The 13,748-nt window shown below is 38.5% G+C and overlaps 1 protein-coding gene across 7 annotated transcripts in view; it reads right to left on the bottom strand.

Annotated features, from left to right (window-relative positions):
• nrxn2b (neurexin 2b) overlaps window positions 1–13,748 on the bottom strand; it is a 703,630-nt gene that overhangs the window by 388,183 nt on the left and 301,699 nt on the right. For all 7 annotated transcript variants that reach the window (XM_016673326.1, XM_016673332.1, XM_016673331.1 and 4 more), the window contains 2 exons: window positions 10,766–11,147; window positions 8,488–8,678 (listed from right to left, as the gene is read on the bottom strand). In XM_016673326.1, coding sequence (XP_016528812.1) covers window positions 8,488–8,678; window positions 10,766–11,147 — 573 coding nt within the window. The remainder of the gene's footprint in view (window positions 1–8,487; window positions 8,679–10,765; window positions 11,148–13,748) is intronic.

The following is a 13,748-nucleotide window of genomic DNA, read 5'->3' as shown; positions in this document are numbered from 1 at the left end:
TGGATGGATGGATGGATGGATGGATGGATGGATGGATGGATGGATGGATGGATGGATGGATGGATGGATGGATGGATGGATGGATGGAGCCATCCTCCAGGAAGATGTAGTAAGACTAATGGTTAATAGCTTACATCACTGACAAAGAGGCTTTTTGTATTTCTTAACTAGTAAATGGTTGCTCTGTGTACAGAGGAGATTTTTAATCAGAAATAAGGTGGAAAGTTACATAAAAAAAACTGAAAAATCAATTTGGAACGTCATCTGACCACGGGGATCTCCACTTTACATGGCTCTAATAGCTGAGACTACATAATATTTTACGTCAGTCAGGTTTCATCAGTTAAGCTGAATAAAAAAAAGTATATTAGGAATTTTGAAGCAAATACCTTGAAAAATGTGACAGAGATGAATCAAAGCCAATCCCCATGTTTGAATATTTATACAGTTTATGTAATTAAATGTTTCATGTGTGCTGTCTAAATAACCGTGTGCCTTGACTTATAAATGTCATCCACATTTATCCAGATCAGCATGTTCATATCTGATTTGTAACTTTTATTCACCTTGAGGAAAAAGAAGATGACTGCTCTGCATGGCCTTTATAAAACATTATTCAAGTTCCTTTTTGAAATGGCAATAAAAAAAAAAAAAAGAATGAATAAAAGTAACAGTTTTTCCTATTAGTTAAATAAGTTTGCAAGGCTACAACTGATTAAGCTTTTATAAAGAAATTGAATTTGAAAAATAGCAGCGGGTCACATCACCGACGGTCAAGTCAGTTTCAATGTTACTGTTAATTTATCAGAGGGTCACGGCAAAATTAATAAATGTATGGGGATCTTGGATGTTCATGCAGCTTATGATCCATTTGTAGCAAAAAAAATAATTATATTTTAACTGTGCAAACTAAAAATTCATGAGTGTATAGTCACATCTAGACTCCATCTGCTACTTGTATTTACTTTTGGTCGGGAAGCCCATGATGAAAGGGGCGATGAAGTGGGAGAAAGGAGGAGGTTGGGCAGAAAAAATGACCAGAGGTCTGAGTAATCCCATTGTAAATTGCAATAAAAGACAGGTGAGACCAGCAAAAACATCTTAAAACACACTGCTCTACTGCAGCACTCCACAGAGCCTATCATTTTCGCAAAGTGCACTGACACCGAGAAGGAAGAGAGAGGAGACAGAATAGGGCAGGGTTGGAGGAAAAAAAAAAACGAAACAAAAAGAGTCTGGAAGGAGGAGAAGCCGTCTGCTTTCACCCGTCTGAAGGATAACGCTTACTGAACATTAAAAAAAGGCGCGTCAAACAGGGATGTCAAACTCATTTTCATTTTGGACCATATCAAAAGTCTGAATGTTCTTAAAGGGCCAGTTGTGTCCGAATGTATTGATAAAAACCAATTTGATTGTTAAAATATCAATAAATAGCTGTTTCAGCATTCAGTAAGTGTTTCATAAAATAAAATTATGTTGAATATCTTTTCACTCCGATCAGTCCATCAAAGATTTAAAGATTATCTTTTGTGGTTTTTCTGCAGTCAAAGTCACAGATTTCGTGGCGCTAATTTAGAAATATTTGTAAGGAATTTTCACAATAATTGCACTAATTACTTTTTTTTATTAAACTCAATGTTTTTTGGCCAATTTTGATGAAAAAATGTCTGTGAAATCAGAAGAAAATGTTAGCAATGTGTTGATTTTGTGTGAATTTTGTGAAAAACTGGAGGGACTTATTGATACAATTTGCAATCTAGAGGGCCACACATGAAGCTACAGCGGGCCGGATTTGGCCCACAGGCCTTGAATCTGACACACGATGTAAAACATTAAATGATGAGACTGACTATTTTATCAATGTAATGTAAATATAATGATCCTTCATTAGATGATATATAGCAACAAACAATGACATGTTGCTGAAAATGCTAATGAGAGAGAAGAAGGTGACAAAAACACCGTTTTTTTTGTTGTTGTTGTTGTTGTTTTTTTGCTGTTTTGTTTAGGACAGCGTTTTGCGCAAAATTTCCGGACGTAAACAAAAGACATTCAACATGTCTGCAGATGATGGATGGATGAGGATTAACACACACAGCTGAATGGCATCTTCTGTTCCATTTGCTGTTTGAATTGTCTCAAAAGAAATAGGCCAAAATGTTCATTTTTTACCATCATCTCAAAGTACGTACTCCAAAAACAGGAGCTAATTTTCCTATTTTTTTCCTCAGAGAGAAAACACTGCAGTCATTTTAAGACTGAGACGAGTTTGGAGGGGCGCCGCAGAAACTCGACGTCTCACCGGCTCAGTGTCTTTCTCCTTCCCTAAATCTCAGCGAGAATAAGTGCTGCGAGCTTCCAGACACTCATACCATCTGATGCGCACTGCTAATCCAGTTATTCTGCGTGTGATTTGTTTAGTTATTATCATGCAAATCGTTTCAGGCACTGCCTCGGCAGATCTTCATTACATTTCCTCCTCCCCTCTCTGTCACTCTCAGGCCCACATCAGGTGCAAAGTGAAGCAGAGTTGCGGAGGAAATTGAATTCCTCCTCCGTCCGCCGGATGACGTCGCATTTCTCGGAGCGTCTCGATTCCACCTCTGGTCCCGCCGCTTCGTGCATCCGAGAATTTCAACTGACAACTCTCAGGCGAACGCTGAAATCAGTCTCTCATGAATGCAAACGATAAACACGACGAGCGCGGGAGATTTGGTAGGAAAACAGAAATGTCACCGTGTCCTTTGCTTCACTCCACTCATGTGTCTAATTAGCTACTAGTCACTTGTATTTGGAGAAAGGAGTAAACAACAACGACATGCAGTTTATTAAAGCATTTAAGTCAAAAAGGCCCGTTTTCCCAAAGAGCAAACGCCAAAACTGAATTAGATATTAATGAACACGCTCACAGCTTTTTCATCGGAGAATGTCACACCGCTGCAGAGTTTAAATTAGTATTTTGCATCTGAGGGGAAGATTTTTTTTTTAACCCAACACCTGTTAGCTATGAGATAACACTCAACTATCACAAGGTAAAAAAAACTGTTTTTTTATTGCAGTATTACTTTAATACACAGAGGTCAGTCAATCCATACAATTACAAAAAAAAATCCCAAGAGTAGTTCCTAAAACTGAAATATTATGATAAAACTGGTTCCCATCAGGAGCAACATGGTCCACACTGACCCGTCCTCACAGGACCTGCAGAGGAAAACTTCAGTTGAGACAATACAAACTAAAAAAAAAAAAAGAAAATGCACCTCACATCAAACTCTGCATGAATACTTCATATGATTCAACATCAACTGCTTGAAGCAGACTGAGTAAATCAGACCTTCATGGTTGAATTGCTGCAAATAAACCACTGTTGAACGAAGAGAATAATAGAGGAAGAAAATTGGGGTTTTGGTCTATCAAGTTCAAATTTGATTTTTTTTTTTTTTCTTTTGGTTTAATCTGCTATCTTTTTTATTTTTTTAGACAAAGAGAAAGCAAACCATAGAGGCAGCTCCTCTCTTAAAGCATTGAAACTGTTGGGCCTTCATCCCAACAGATCAGATCAACCTCTCGTATTGACAAAGTTTACTCAGATTTTACATTAAGGTGGAATCCCATTTGGAGTTTTTAATTCACTTTTTTTTTCTTACATGCCAGTTCTTGTAAGGCAACATGAACTGAAATAGAAAGATGCATGGATTCTGGTCTGCATTGGTTTCAATCCCAAGCTCAGCAGACTGAAGCTCAACACGTCTCCAACTGGAAATGGCTCCGACATGATCAAAGAGCTAATATCCACTTTGCCACCTCCAGTGTAGAAGTCATTAAAATGCGAACACCAGTTTGCAAAACAAACAAAAGCTTCCTTCATGTTTTTCCGCTTTGTTGGAAAAAGGAACATGTTCAATGTCATCTCTTTACAGTCGCACAAAAATTATCCCTCATTAGCGAGGAGCTTCAAAAGAAATGAGCCAAAATACGACTCCCCCCCTCTGTCTGCTTGATCTAAATAAAATAAAAAAAGAAGCTTTGTTATATCTGATGCACTGGTGATGAAATGTTTCTGTTGTCAACGGTGGTATTGATATGCTAAACTTTTTTCCTGTTCTCGATAGAAAAACAAAGTTAAAACCAGTGGATGTTTTTATTTTAACTTTCCACATGGCAAACGCTGTAAATTCACCTTCAAACGACACGACCGCTTATGACAACCACCATCGATTAAAACCAGCTGTCATTCATCTTGTCGTTATGAAAACATTTATGTCTTGATGCACATGAACAGTCAGGTTTCTGTTGGGTTTTGTTTTTATTTGTGAAATTCCCCACTGGAAAATGCGAGCCTCTACGCTGAGGCTTTCAACTGGATTTGTCTCATCAAGTTTCCGTAAAATTAGTAGATTCACATTTACTGAAGCATTGTGGGTAGTAGTAGGCGGGCAGGTGAAGAACCATCAAAAGAAAAATCACAAATGCAGCTACAAATAACTTAACACAAAATAAGCGCATTATGAAATAATTACCAATTTATGCCCATTTAAACCAATTATATTCCAAAATATAGTAAACGCATAATGTTAATTTATTTTAACCAAATAAATTAACATATTCTCATCCAAAATTGTGTTCATTATATTTTTATAGTCAAATACATTTCACCAATATTTATAAATCACATAAAAAAGGGGAGTAACTTTAACCACATACATATTTTAGCTAAATATATTTATTACCTCGACAAATCACCTAGTAACTTTTGCTAATTGCGTGTTTTTTTCCTTTGCCGTCTTTTAATTTCGCTAGTTAATTTTCATCAACATCAATAGTCTCCGTGTCGAAATGAGTCGAGTCACAAAGGATCTTTGTGGAAACAGAGAGGAGCTCATGTTCTCCTTCGCTTCACTGAGAGTCGAGCACCGACAGCAACAGACCTAAACAACACTCAGCTGAACAGGACGTGCAGCACTAACTAATTGTGGATCACTATGTTATACCATGAGTGGTAAGACCTGCACAAACAAATGGACTCTATTAGAGTCTGTTCAGCCTTGATACTGTTACTGATGCCAGCGTGTCGTCAATCCCCTTGAAGCTTTCTGCCACCAGTGAAGAGGCTGCTAATTACTCACACCAAGTTCTCAGGAGACGGAAACGTTAATACTGGGCGATGATGTCGGTGGGGCAAAAACAAAAAACGCACAGAGCTCCTAAAATATAACCAGCACTCGGTCGTCAAGGCACTTGTAACGGAAGTGAAATCGAAGTCATGACGTTTAAAATGTCCTTCTGTTTTCACCAGCAACACGTCAAAGGGAAACAGAGGTAAAAATACAAAAACAGAAAAATAAGAATGTACAGTAAGGGGGGCAAATTTACAATATAAGAACAATATTGTATGGTTATTTAAGTAGTAAACAGAGTGCAACCGAGAGAGGTAACACGATGTGCATATTTCTGCTTAGAAAGCAGCAAATGACTATTTATATGAAATTTAAAGACTGTAAATAAGAGCACCTGCTGGGAGAAAGCCTCTGTGTTAACGCTCCATTTTTCTTAGTCAAATGCTTTAAGAGCCGTTGCAGAAGGTTAGAGGAGCCAACTGAGGCTCCGGAGCCGCAGACTGCAGTCCCCTGATGTTAGCGATGACGGTCTCTCCTGGAATATTGATTCACATTCCTGTAACATATATCGCGCTGTAGAGGGAAAACGCTTTCCCCACAAGCCTGTGGTCAATATTTCCTTTTAAATCATTTCACTTTTTATTTTTGTCACACAACACGACAAAAACTAAACGCTGTGTAGAGTTTTTTTTTTGTTGTTGAAAAAGACCAATCAGTGCCATCCTCGGGGAGTTTATGTGTTGTTCCGTCAACGTGTTTTAGCCGACAAAGAGGAAATGCCTTGAAATGTTTGTTCTTTTTTTTTTCTGCCAGTCCAAAACAAAGAGAAGGAAAACAGAAATCCATTTTCCCCCGTTTTCTTTGCGCAATTACACAGATAAAGCATGGAAAATTGGTGTGTTTCTTCCTTGAAATGCAAGCTGAAATGGTGTTAAAAGAGAGCAAGGAGATTGTGGAAAAATGGCTTATTGTTGCCTTTTTTTGTGTTTTTTTTTTGGTTTGATATACAAAGCTTTGTTTAGGGGCTGCATAACACGATAAAAGCACACAGCATGCATTTCATGTGCGTGTGTGTGTGTGTGTGTGTGTGTGTGTGTGCGTGTGTGTGTGTGTGTGTCAACGTTAGAGAGTCTCAACCCTGCTGTCAGTTTTTTTCGTATCTTGTATTCGTCAGGAGACTTTTTCCACCTAAGGAAGTTTAGACCTGGAGGTAACGCTCTGGTGTTCGTGGAGCTGGAGATGTAGGCTCTGTTTTGGCAGGGGGATTGTCAGGCTGAAACACAGAAAATGTTTGAATGCCCAATTAGACGAGGGAATTGAGGAGAGAAACGTGCCCCGTCACTCCCTCTTGAGGTTCTCCGAATCAACATTCGCGATCCCTCCAGCTATTACAGAGACTCCTCCGTCTCCGTCCCCCTGCAGGCTCGAGCAGAGAGCAGGAAAGTTTCATTCATGAGAGCTGACACATTAATAACATGAATTGGTTAATCCCCAGAATGCTGATTGGCCACCAAAGATTTCCTGTCAGTTGTAGTCGTGAGTGACATCATAATTTAGATGAATATCTGTACTTAAATATGCAAACGGGGTTATTGTTACCTGCGGGATTTTGTCTCTGCATGCCTAACTGGTCCTGTTTACAATTGCCTGTTTATCTCATCACACTGATTGCATTGGACAACAGTTTATTAAATGGCAGCAGGGCAGGTAGTGAATACTTTAACTGCTCCATAATGTCAAGCGAAGGGAATTTATCTAAAGGTTGATAAGCACTGGTATGACTAAATATTTGAAAATAACTCTCCCGTGGTGTAAGTGTGGCAAATGTCACGGTCGGACAGTGGGAGGGAAGCAGGGAGGTTGTGTTGTCCCATCAGACCGTCAGGTCCCAAAACCACACAGAAAAAACAAATGCATAAAAGCGCACGCAGGGTCATTGGGACCCTGCAGTATTAAAATAAAAATAAGACATAATAAAAAGCTTGTCTTAAGACTGCAGGAGAGTAAAATCCCTCCAAAATAATCATGACATAACACCGTAATGGGCTGAATGTTCTGTTCTTTGTGTGGGAAATGTTTGCGTGTTTTTGGGGTCTAATCCTGATATACTAGTGGAGCTGTTGTGAGGCAGTTGCTATGGCAACCAGTCTGAGAATAGTGTAGCCAACAGAGCAAGAAAACTGAAGAATACGAGTGTTTTCTTTTTTTGTTTTTGTTGTTTGTTTTTTTTTAAGTTTTTTAGTTCTAGTGGCCTTTATTTGTAAGTGTCCAGACATGAAATTAGGTAATGAGAGAAGAAAGAAGACATGAGGCAAAGATCACCAGGCCAGGATTCAAACCTGCGACGGTCGCGTTGAGGACTTTTTTATGTGGGTTGTGTTTAACCTCTACCCAACCACAGAACCCCTACACGAATTATTCTTCAATGGTTTTTCTGCATTTTTTTTCCCTTTTTAGTTAACAGGGCAGCAATGGCTGGCAAGTAAAATAATCGTCTTTTTGCTTTCCAGCGTTGTGCGCATGCGCACAATTTCCAGATATAAACAAGATCATCCAACATGTTTGTAGAATAAACACCCTGAGGTATTAGCCATTTAATATGAGTCACTGCTATATATTTGAATCGTATGGATCTTTTGACGGCATGGGCTCGCCCCAACATCTGAGGTGTCTTTTTCTGAAATTTGAGCCATTCAGCATCAGAATGAAACATCTAGGTTTCTTCCTAGCATCGCAGGCTTTTAGAGTTTGGTGGTTGTACAGCCTGTCCACTGTTATTTAATACAAAGCAGCTTCTTTTGGTTCCCTTTTCACATCTGTTAGGTTCTACTTCGAACTAAAAAAAAAAAAAAACTCTCCAAAGCCTCCAAATTACATATTAGGAAAAAAAACCTGCTTGCAATTACAAAAGCTGTAATTTTTCCGTTTCCCAGGAGCCCTGAGAGATTTTTAAGACTCTTGGAGATTCATTTGACCACAGTTATTTCAAAATAATTTGCAAGCGCAAAGCATGATGCATTACATTATGACTGTTATTGTTTTTTGGAACTGAGCACATTCATAAAAAAAAGAAAACGAAAAACAAGAGAAGGCCGACATTCTCTACATCCACCACAGAAAGTGACTTTTCCTTGTGGAAAAAGAAAATCAAAGCTTTTAAACAAGACTAAGTCTGAAAGGCTGTGGTATTCTGAAAGTGGAACTAATGTAGATTTCTGCCTCAATGTGTTCGTGGCCACTCTCCAACAACACTTGAGGGGCAGAACGGAAGGATGGCGCATGCTTATTTCCTTTAAGTGATCACGTTTCATGGAGGATGTGTCGCAGTCCCACATGAGAAGAAAAAGAAAAAAAAAAACCCTGTCCTTACCTTTGAGGTCCAGGTTGCGGGCTCCGTTGGAGTGCTGCGTCACGGTGCGTGAGTCGATCTTCAGCGTGTGTACATTGTTGGCATCCCGGGACACCACCACGTTGTGCCACTGATTGTCGTTGAGCGGCTTGTCTGAGTTGCCCTTCATTAGCGACGGGCCGTTACCAAGATCAAAGACGTAGTGAACGTACCTGAGGCGAAAGGAAGCCAAGTATTAAAGTTATGTTGCTATTTTTGGCTTAGTACATCACCGACTACAGAGGGAAAACTAAAATATGCCTTAACATATTGAAAAGAATAAAATCAAAATGGTACATGAATTACAGTAAGTACAGTCAATGTCAGTCAATAGAAATTATCGTCTTTACTGTCTAGTTGAGGTTCTCTCATAACAGATTCAAAGCCAAACAGACACAGACTCTATAGTTCGACTGAATGTGAATCTTCTAAATCCTGACTTGAAGGGTATAAATATTTATTGAATCACTTATTTTATTTGTGATATTTTTATTATCAGTATTTAGTAGGGATGCACCAATCAGATATCGGTGCCACTTCTGATATCTGAGGATTAGTATCGTCCGATAATGAAAAACAGCTGAACTGAGTTAAAATATTTTATTTTTAAACACAGACATAAATGTACTGACATAATTGTTCAAACTTATTTGGTAACTCTGCACCAGTACAGCACGCTTAACACTTAAATACACCAATAGCTTCACAAGCTTGGTCAGACATGGAAAAATAACATAACTTTAATTATGTCAGTCAGCGGAATTGAGAGTAGAACAGCCAATGTGAAATAAATAGTAAAGAAACAAACAATAGTTTCATAATTTCAGCTAAACATAAAAAATAAACTAATAAATCTTTTTTCAAACGGTTCAGAAAGTACAAGTAGGAATTCTAAATAATGTAAAATAAAATAAAGCATGAGAGGAAAATGCATAGAATTAGATTGAGTAGACTGGGCACCGATACCCGATACAGAATTTGATTCAAAATTGAAGTTGATACAGATATACAGATATTAATATTGGATCGGTGAAAGTAGAAATCAGTTTTCACATTAGAGGTCAAAATGACCTCTGCTGCATTTTTTAAAATTTTTTTTGTCAAAGAAAACAAATGCCTGTATTATGAAGAAACCAAACCAAAACCAAAGAAAGTGTCTAAAACCTTCGACAGGTTGAATACTTTGCATAGGCATTGTAATTGCTTTGATTTGTTGTACCTAATAAAGTGGCCACTGAGTGAGTGTACATTCCTTGGTAAAATCTGTGGGAAAATAAAATAATCAAGGTTTGCGCTCCATGCGGGAACATGTTTGCTTTCATGTTGTGCTGACCTGAAAATTGAAAAGCGTCACTCTCTCCTAACGCCGTGTTTGTTCACACAAACGGAAACAACGCACCTTCTCCGAGTCAAAATATGGCTTTCTTTTGTATTTCTGATTGAGATTACTGCTGCGCATTTATTCAGGGTTTTTATTTTTTTTGTTTGTTTTCTCACCTTGATCTGAATTCTTCTGTGATGCATATTGTCTTTGTGGCAGTAGCGGCTTAAAAGCTTTTGTGTGTAACAATGCCGACAACAGACCACAAGAGACAGAGAGAGACAAAAGGAAACACGCCTGTCTTTGATAGTCTAATTAAAGAGCAGCTTTTATGCTGGTACAATTCACAAACTTAACCTGTTTAACTCGGTGCTAGTCGTTTCAGGGCTCTAACAGATGTTGGTTGTGAAAAGACAGAATGCTTAACCCAAACACTCGCTGGATTCAGTGTTCTTTCTCAGGTAGTGTGCTGTAAGATCAGCGCTCGTTGGAGTAAATGAAGTAGCGCACACGGAAAAGTTCCAGTTGTTTGCGGCTTTAGTGAAACAGAAAACGACTACAAAGCCTTTCCAGTTCAAGTCCAACTATGGGGATATGTACAAGCAGCGCAATCTAGATCTGTGATCAATGCCGTGTTTCTCCTATAAACTTCAAAACACTGCCAACAAATCTTACTATGGTTGGCTATATGGATCAAGTTTCATGATCAGGGTATTTAAACATGTAGGCTGAGCTCTAGCACTGAAGTAGTGGTAGTTTAGTTGTATACTTTTAAAGGTATGTACAACAAAGAGTAAGCCTAATCCAGTATGCAGTCGTGTTTGTCTAATACCAACCATTAGTGATTAAAAAACACAACAAAAAACAAGGGAAAACCTTTGGTGGTCAATATTAATAACAGCATTTTATATTCTGGAAGTCAGCTGAACAGAAACTCACCCTTTCACCAGTTCCACAACGATGAAGTCGTTCCCATCTCCAGAGTTGAAGAGCATGAGGCCATCCGGCGTGGTGGTTTTGAACTGAAAGAACAGGTGCATGGAGGCGTAGGCCTGCAAAGTGGCTAACGCTAAGTAGCTGCCTTTCGTTCGAAACGTCACAGGATCGGCGATGATGTGCCTCATGCCAAAGCGGGCGTTCAGTTCGCAGTAGGAGATGTCCCCGTTTTTACACTGATCCAGGTAGGGTACGCTGTTGAAGGACAGGCCCTGCAGGTGGCCAATGAAGTTTGAAGGCACAACGGAAATGAAGCGGCGCTCTGTCATGATGCCCGTCTCAATGTTGTGGAACTCTAGGCGTGTGTGGGCACCGGTCATCTGGCCTGGAAACACAGAATGTGTGTATTTACCCATGACAGTTGTCTTTGTACTACTATTATTTGTTTCTCCAAACTGAAATGTTTCAAGACTATTTTTTATATCAGACAAAAATAACCAGAGTACACGCCAAAATTAGCTTTAAATGAATGTTTTCAAACTGGCGCTAACCTGACCTGCCTTTTTGCCTAGTTAAACTTAGTTTTGCTAGACTCAACAAGGTGTGATTACTGCTAGTCATCTCAAAAATTATTAGAACAATTATTAGCACCTCACTAAGAACCAAAGGTTAGTTAAAAGGTCTCAAAAAGAGGAAAACGAAGAATTTGACTGGCATCAATCTGACATTTCTAAGGCTTTGGGATTCTAGGGAGTCCCAAAGTTGTCAGTCAACTCCTAAGAGTTGATGTCAAAAGTATATTAACGTCACATTCAGAAGGAACCCAAAGCATCATCTGAAGCCATGCAGACCACAACTGACTCTGTTTTAGGTCAGCTTTTGTTGACTCAAGAATAGAAATGAGACTGTGGGGAAAAATGGCCTCCATACAAAAGATAAATAGATGAACATTTAGGGAGCCATTACTTCACATGGGGACAGGGGATTTTCCCCTTTAACTCACAAATCCATCATTTCAAAACTGTATTTTGTGTTTACTCAGGTTATCTTTGATAATAAAATGTGTTTGATGATCTGAAACATTGAAATGGAACAAGAAAGAAAAACAATCAATAAATATACATTTATGAATGTTATTCTAATAACTGTGTTACCGTCCATATAATGGTCTAAATTACTTTTGCTAAAAGTGACTTTCTTTTTTGCCTAAATGATCTTTTGGCAAAAAATAAATGAGCCCATTATTTTAGGTAGATGACAATATTCCCTTTTTAAGCCGACTGCAACACCAATAGAATCAACTTGTGTGTGGAAACTTTATTTGTGCATTTTAATCTACTGACCAAATGAACCCACACTGATGAATATTTTATCTAATTCTATTAGAGTTTACTGCTTTTAGGAAATCCTAAATTGATCATGCTTGTTTTGTTTTCTGTTTTTACGGCCTCCTGTGAACTATATTACCAAACCGTAATGCAGAAAATCTCTTGATATGGCTCTATAGTCTGCTGATTCGATAATGTTTAAGAGGGAGTTGTGGAGTAATTAAGCTCAGCAGAATTTCACTCAGACCCCTCTGATAAAGCTGCTCTGTGCTCAGTTCGGACCCCTGAGGGCTTCACTTTTTCTCTCCATGTGAAACAGTTCCTGAGCCAGTCAGGACTTCACAGGGTCACTTTTTGCTTCTGGCCCCTTGCATGTTCGCGCATTATTCTCACCTTTTTCTCTCTCTCTTCTTTTTTTTTTTGGCCCTTCCGTTCTTTCACCTGGGGCCACAGTGCTGCAAATAAGCCAATTCTCTAGACCTTTCATCCGTCTTCTGTTATCAGTGCATAATATTCCTCTCTTCTCTCTTTAGAAAGTTCTCTCTCTGTGAGAGCAAATTGGAACTCAGGCCCTGTAAGTTTAAAGTCTACAACCAGCTTCAATACGTTAGGAAAAAAAACTCAGGTTATGTCAAATACAGCATTTTTACTGTCATGTTTTTATTTTCTTTGCTTTACAGACACATTGCATGTTATTGCTCACATCTATGCATGTGCTCAACGCTGGAAGGCAAAAAAAAAAATCTTATACATGCTATTAATAGCTGTGCTGACAGTAAAACAATTAAGTTAAAAAATAAAACCTGGAGATTTATGTTTTATATTAATTTAGTGCAGTGCCAAACAGCAAAGGGAAAATAACATAGAAAAACCATAGAAGAACAACTCAGATCCAGTTGTATTCTTCTTTTTTTCTTTCTTTCGTTCTGTCAGCTACACACAACGTATTTGCCATAGAAACTGACTGACAACAGCTCCACTAGTGTGTCTTATATTCAACACTAAAAAACATGCAAACATTTCCCACGTAAAGACCAGAGCATTCAGTTTGCTAAAGTATTAAGTTTCCAGGCTTGATGTTTAAATTAGCAGCAGTGGTAGATTAGCTAATTTAAACACGTGCTACTGATGATCTGTCAGAGTTGGCGTGTCGGTCGCCTTTTTTATTTTAACTGAACTGAAACACAGAATTTTGCAGCACATCTGAACGGTAAAGGTTGTCAAAGTCAAGCTCGCATAACATTTTATTTCAAAGTTTTTCCTGACCTGTGAAATGTGATACCTCTGGACCTTGTTATCTAGTAGTTGTGGTGTTGACAATTAGTAGCAAAGCACTGTGTCCATTTTTCTTTAATATGCAACATGCACATTTAAGACTTAGCGCGTTGTTAGCAACTTGACGGTTAACACCAATGGAAGTCATTGTTGGCCAGCAGTTTTTTGGCAAAAAGCATTGTACATGACGTCACGTTGCAAAGAGTCCATGTGACACGGCATTATGTTGTCAATGTCATGTTTTAATATTTACATTATTATTGACATTTCACTTCCTAAGAGTCTTTAGTTGGACTGTTTGGAAATGCCCATCTAGGGATAAATGCTACTAATTAGCTTATTCTATAAGCTCCATAATACAGGCATGGAAGTGCTGTTTTATT

The sequence above is a fragment of the Poecilia formosa genome, unplaced genomic scaffold (genome assembly GCF_000485575.1).
Source record: "Poecilia formosa unplaced genomic scaffold, Poecilia_formosa-5.1.2 Scaffold73, whole genome shotgun sequence".
Taxonomy (NCBI): domain Eukaryota; kingdom Metazoa; phylum Chordata; class Actinopteri; order Cyprinodontiformes; family Poeciliidae; genus Poecilia; species Poecilia formosa.
Note: the sequence above shows the minus strand (reverse complement) of the source record. Positions and strands in the feature narration are given on the sequence as shown.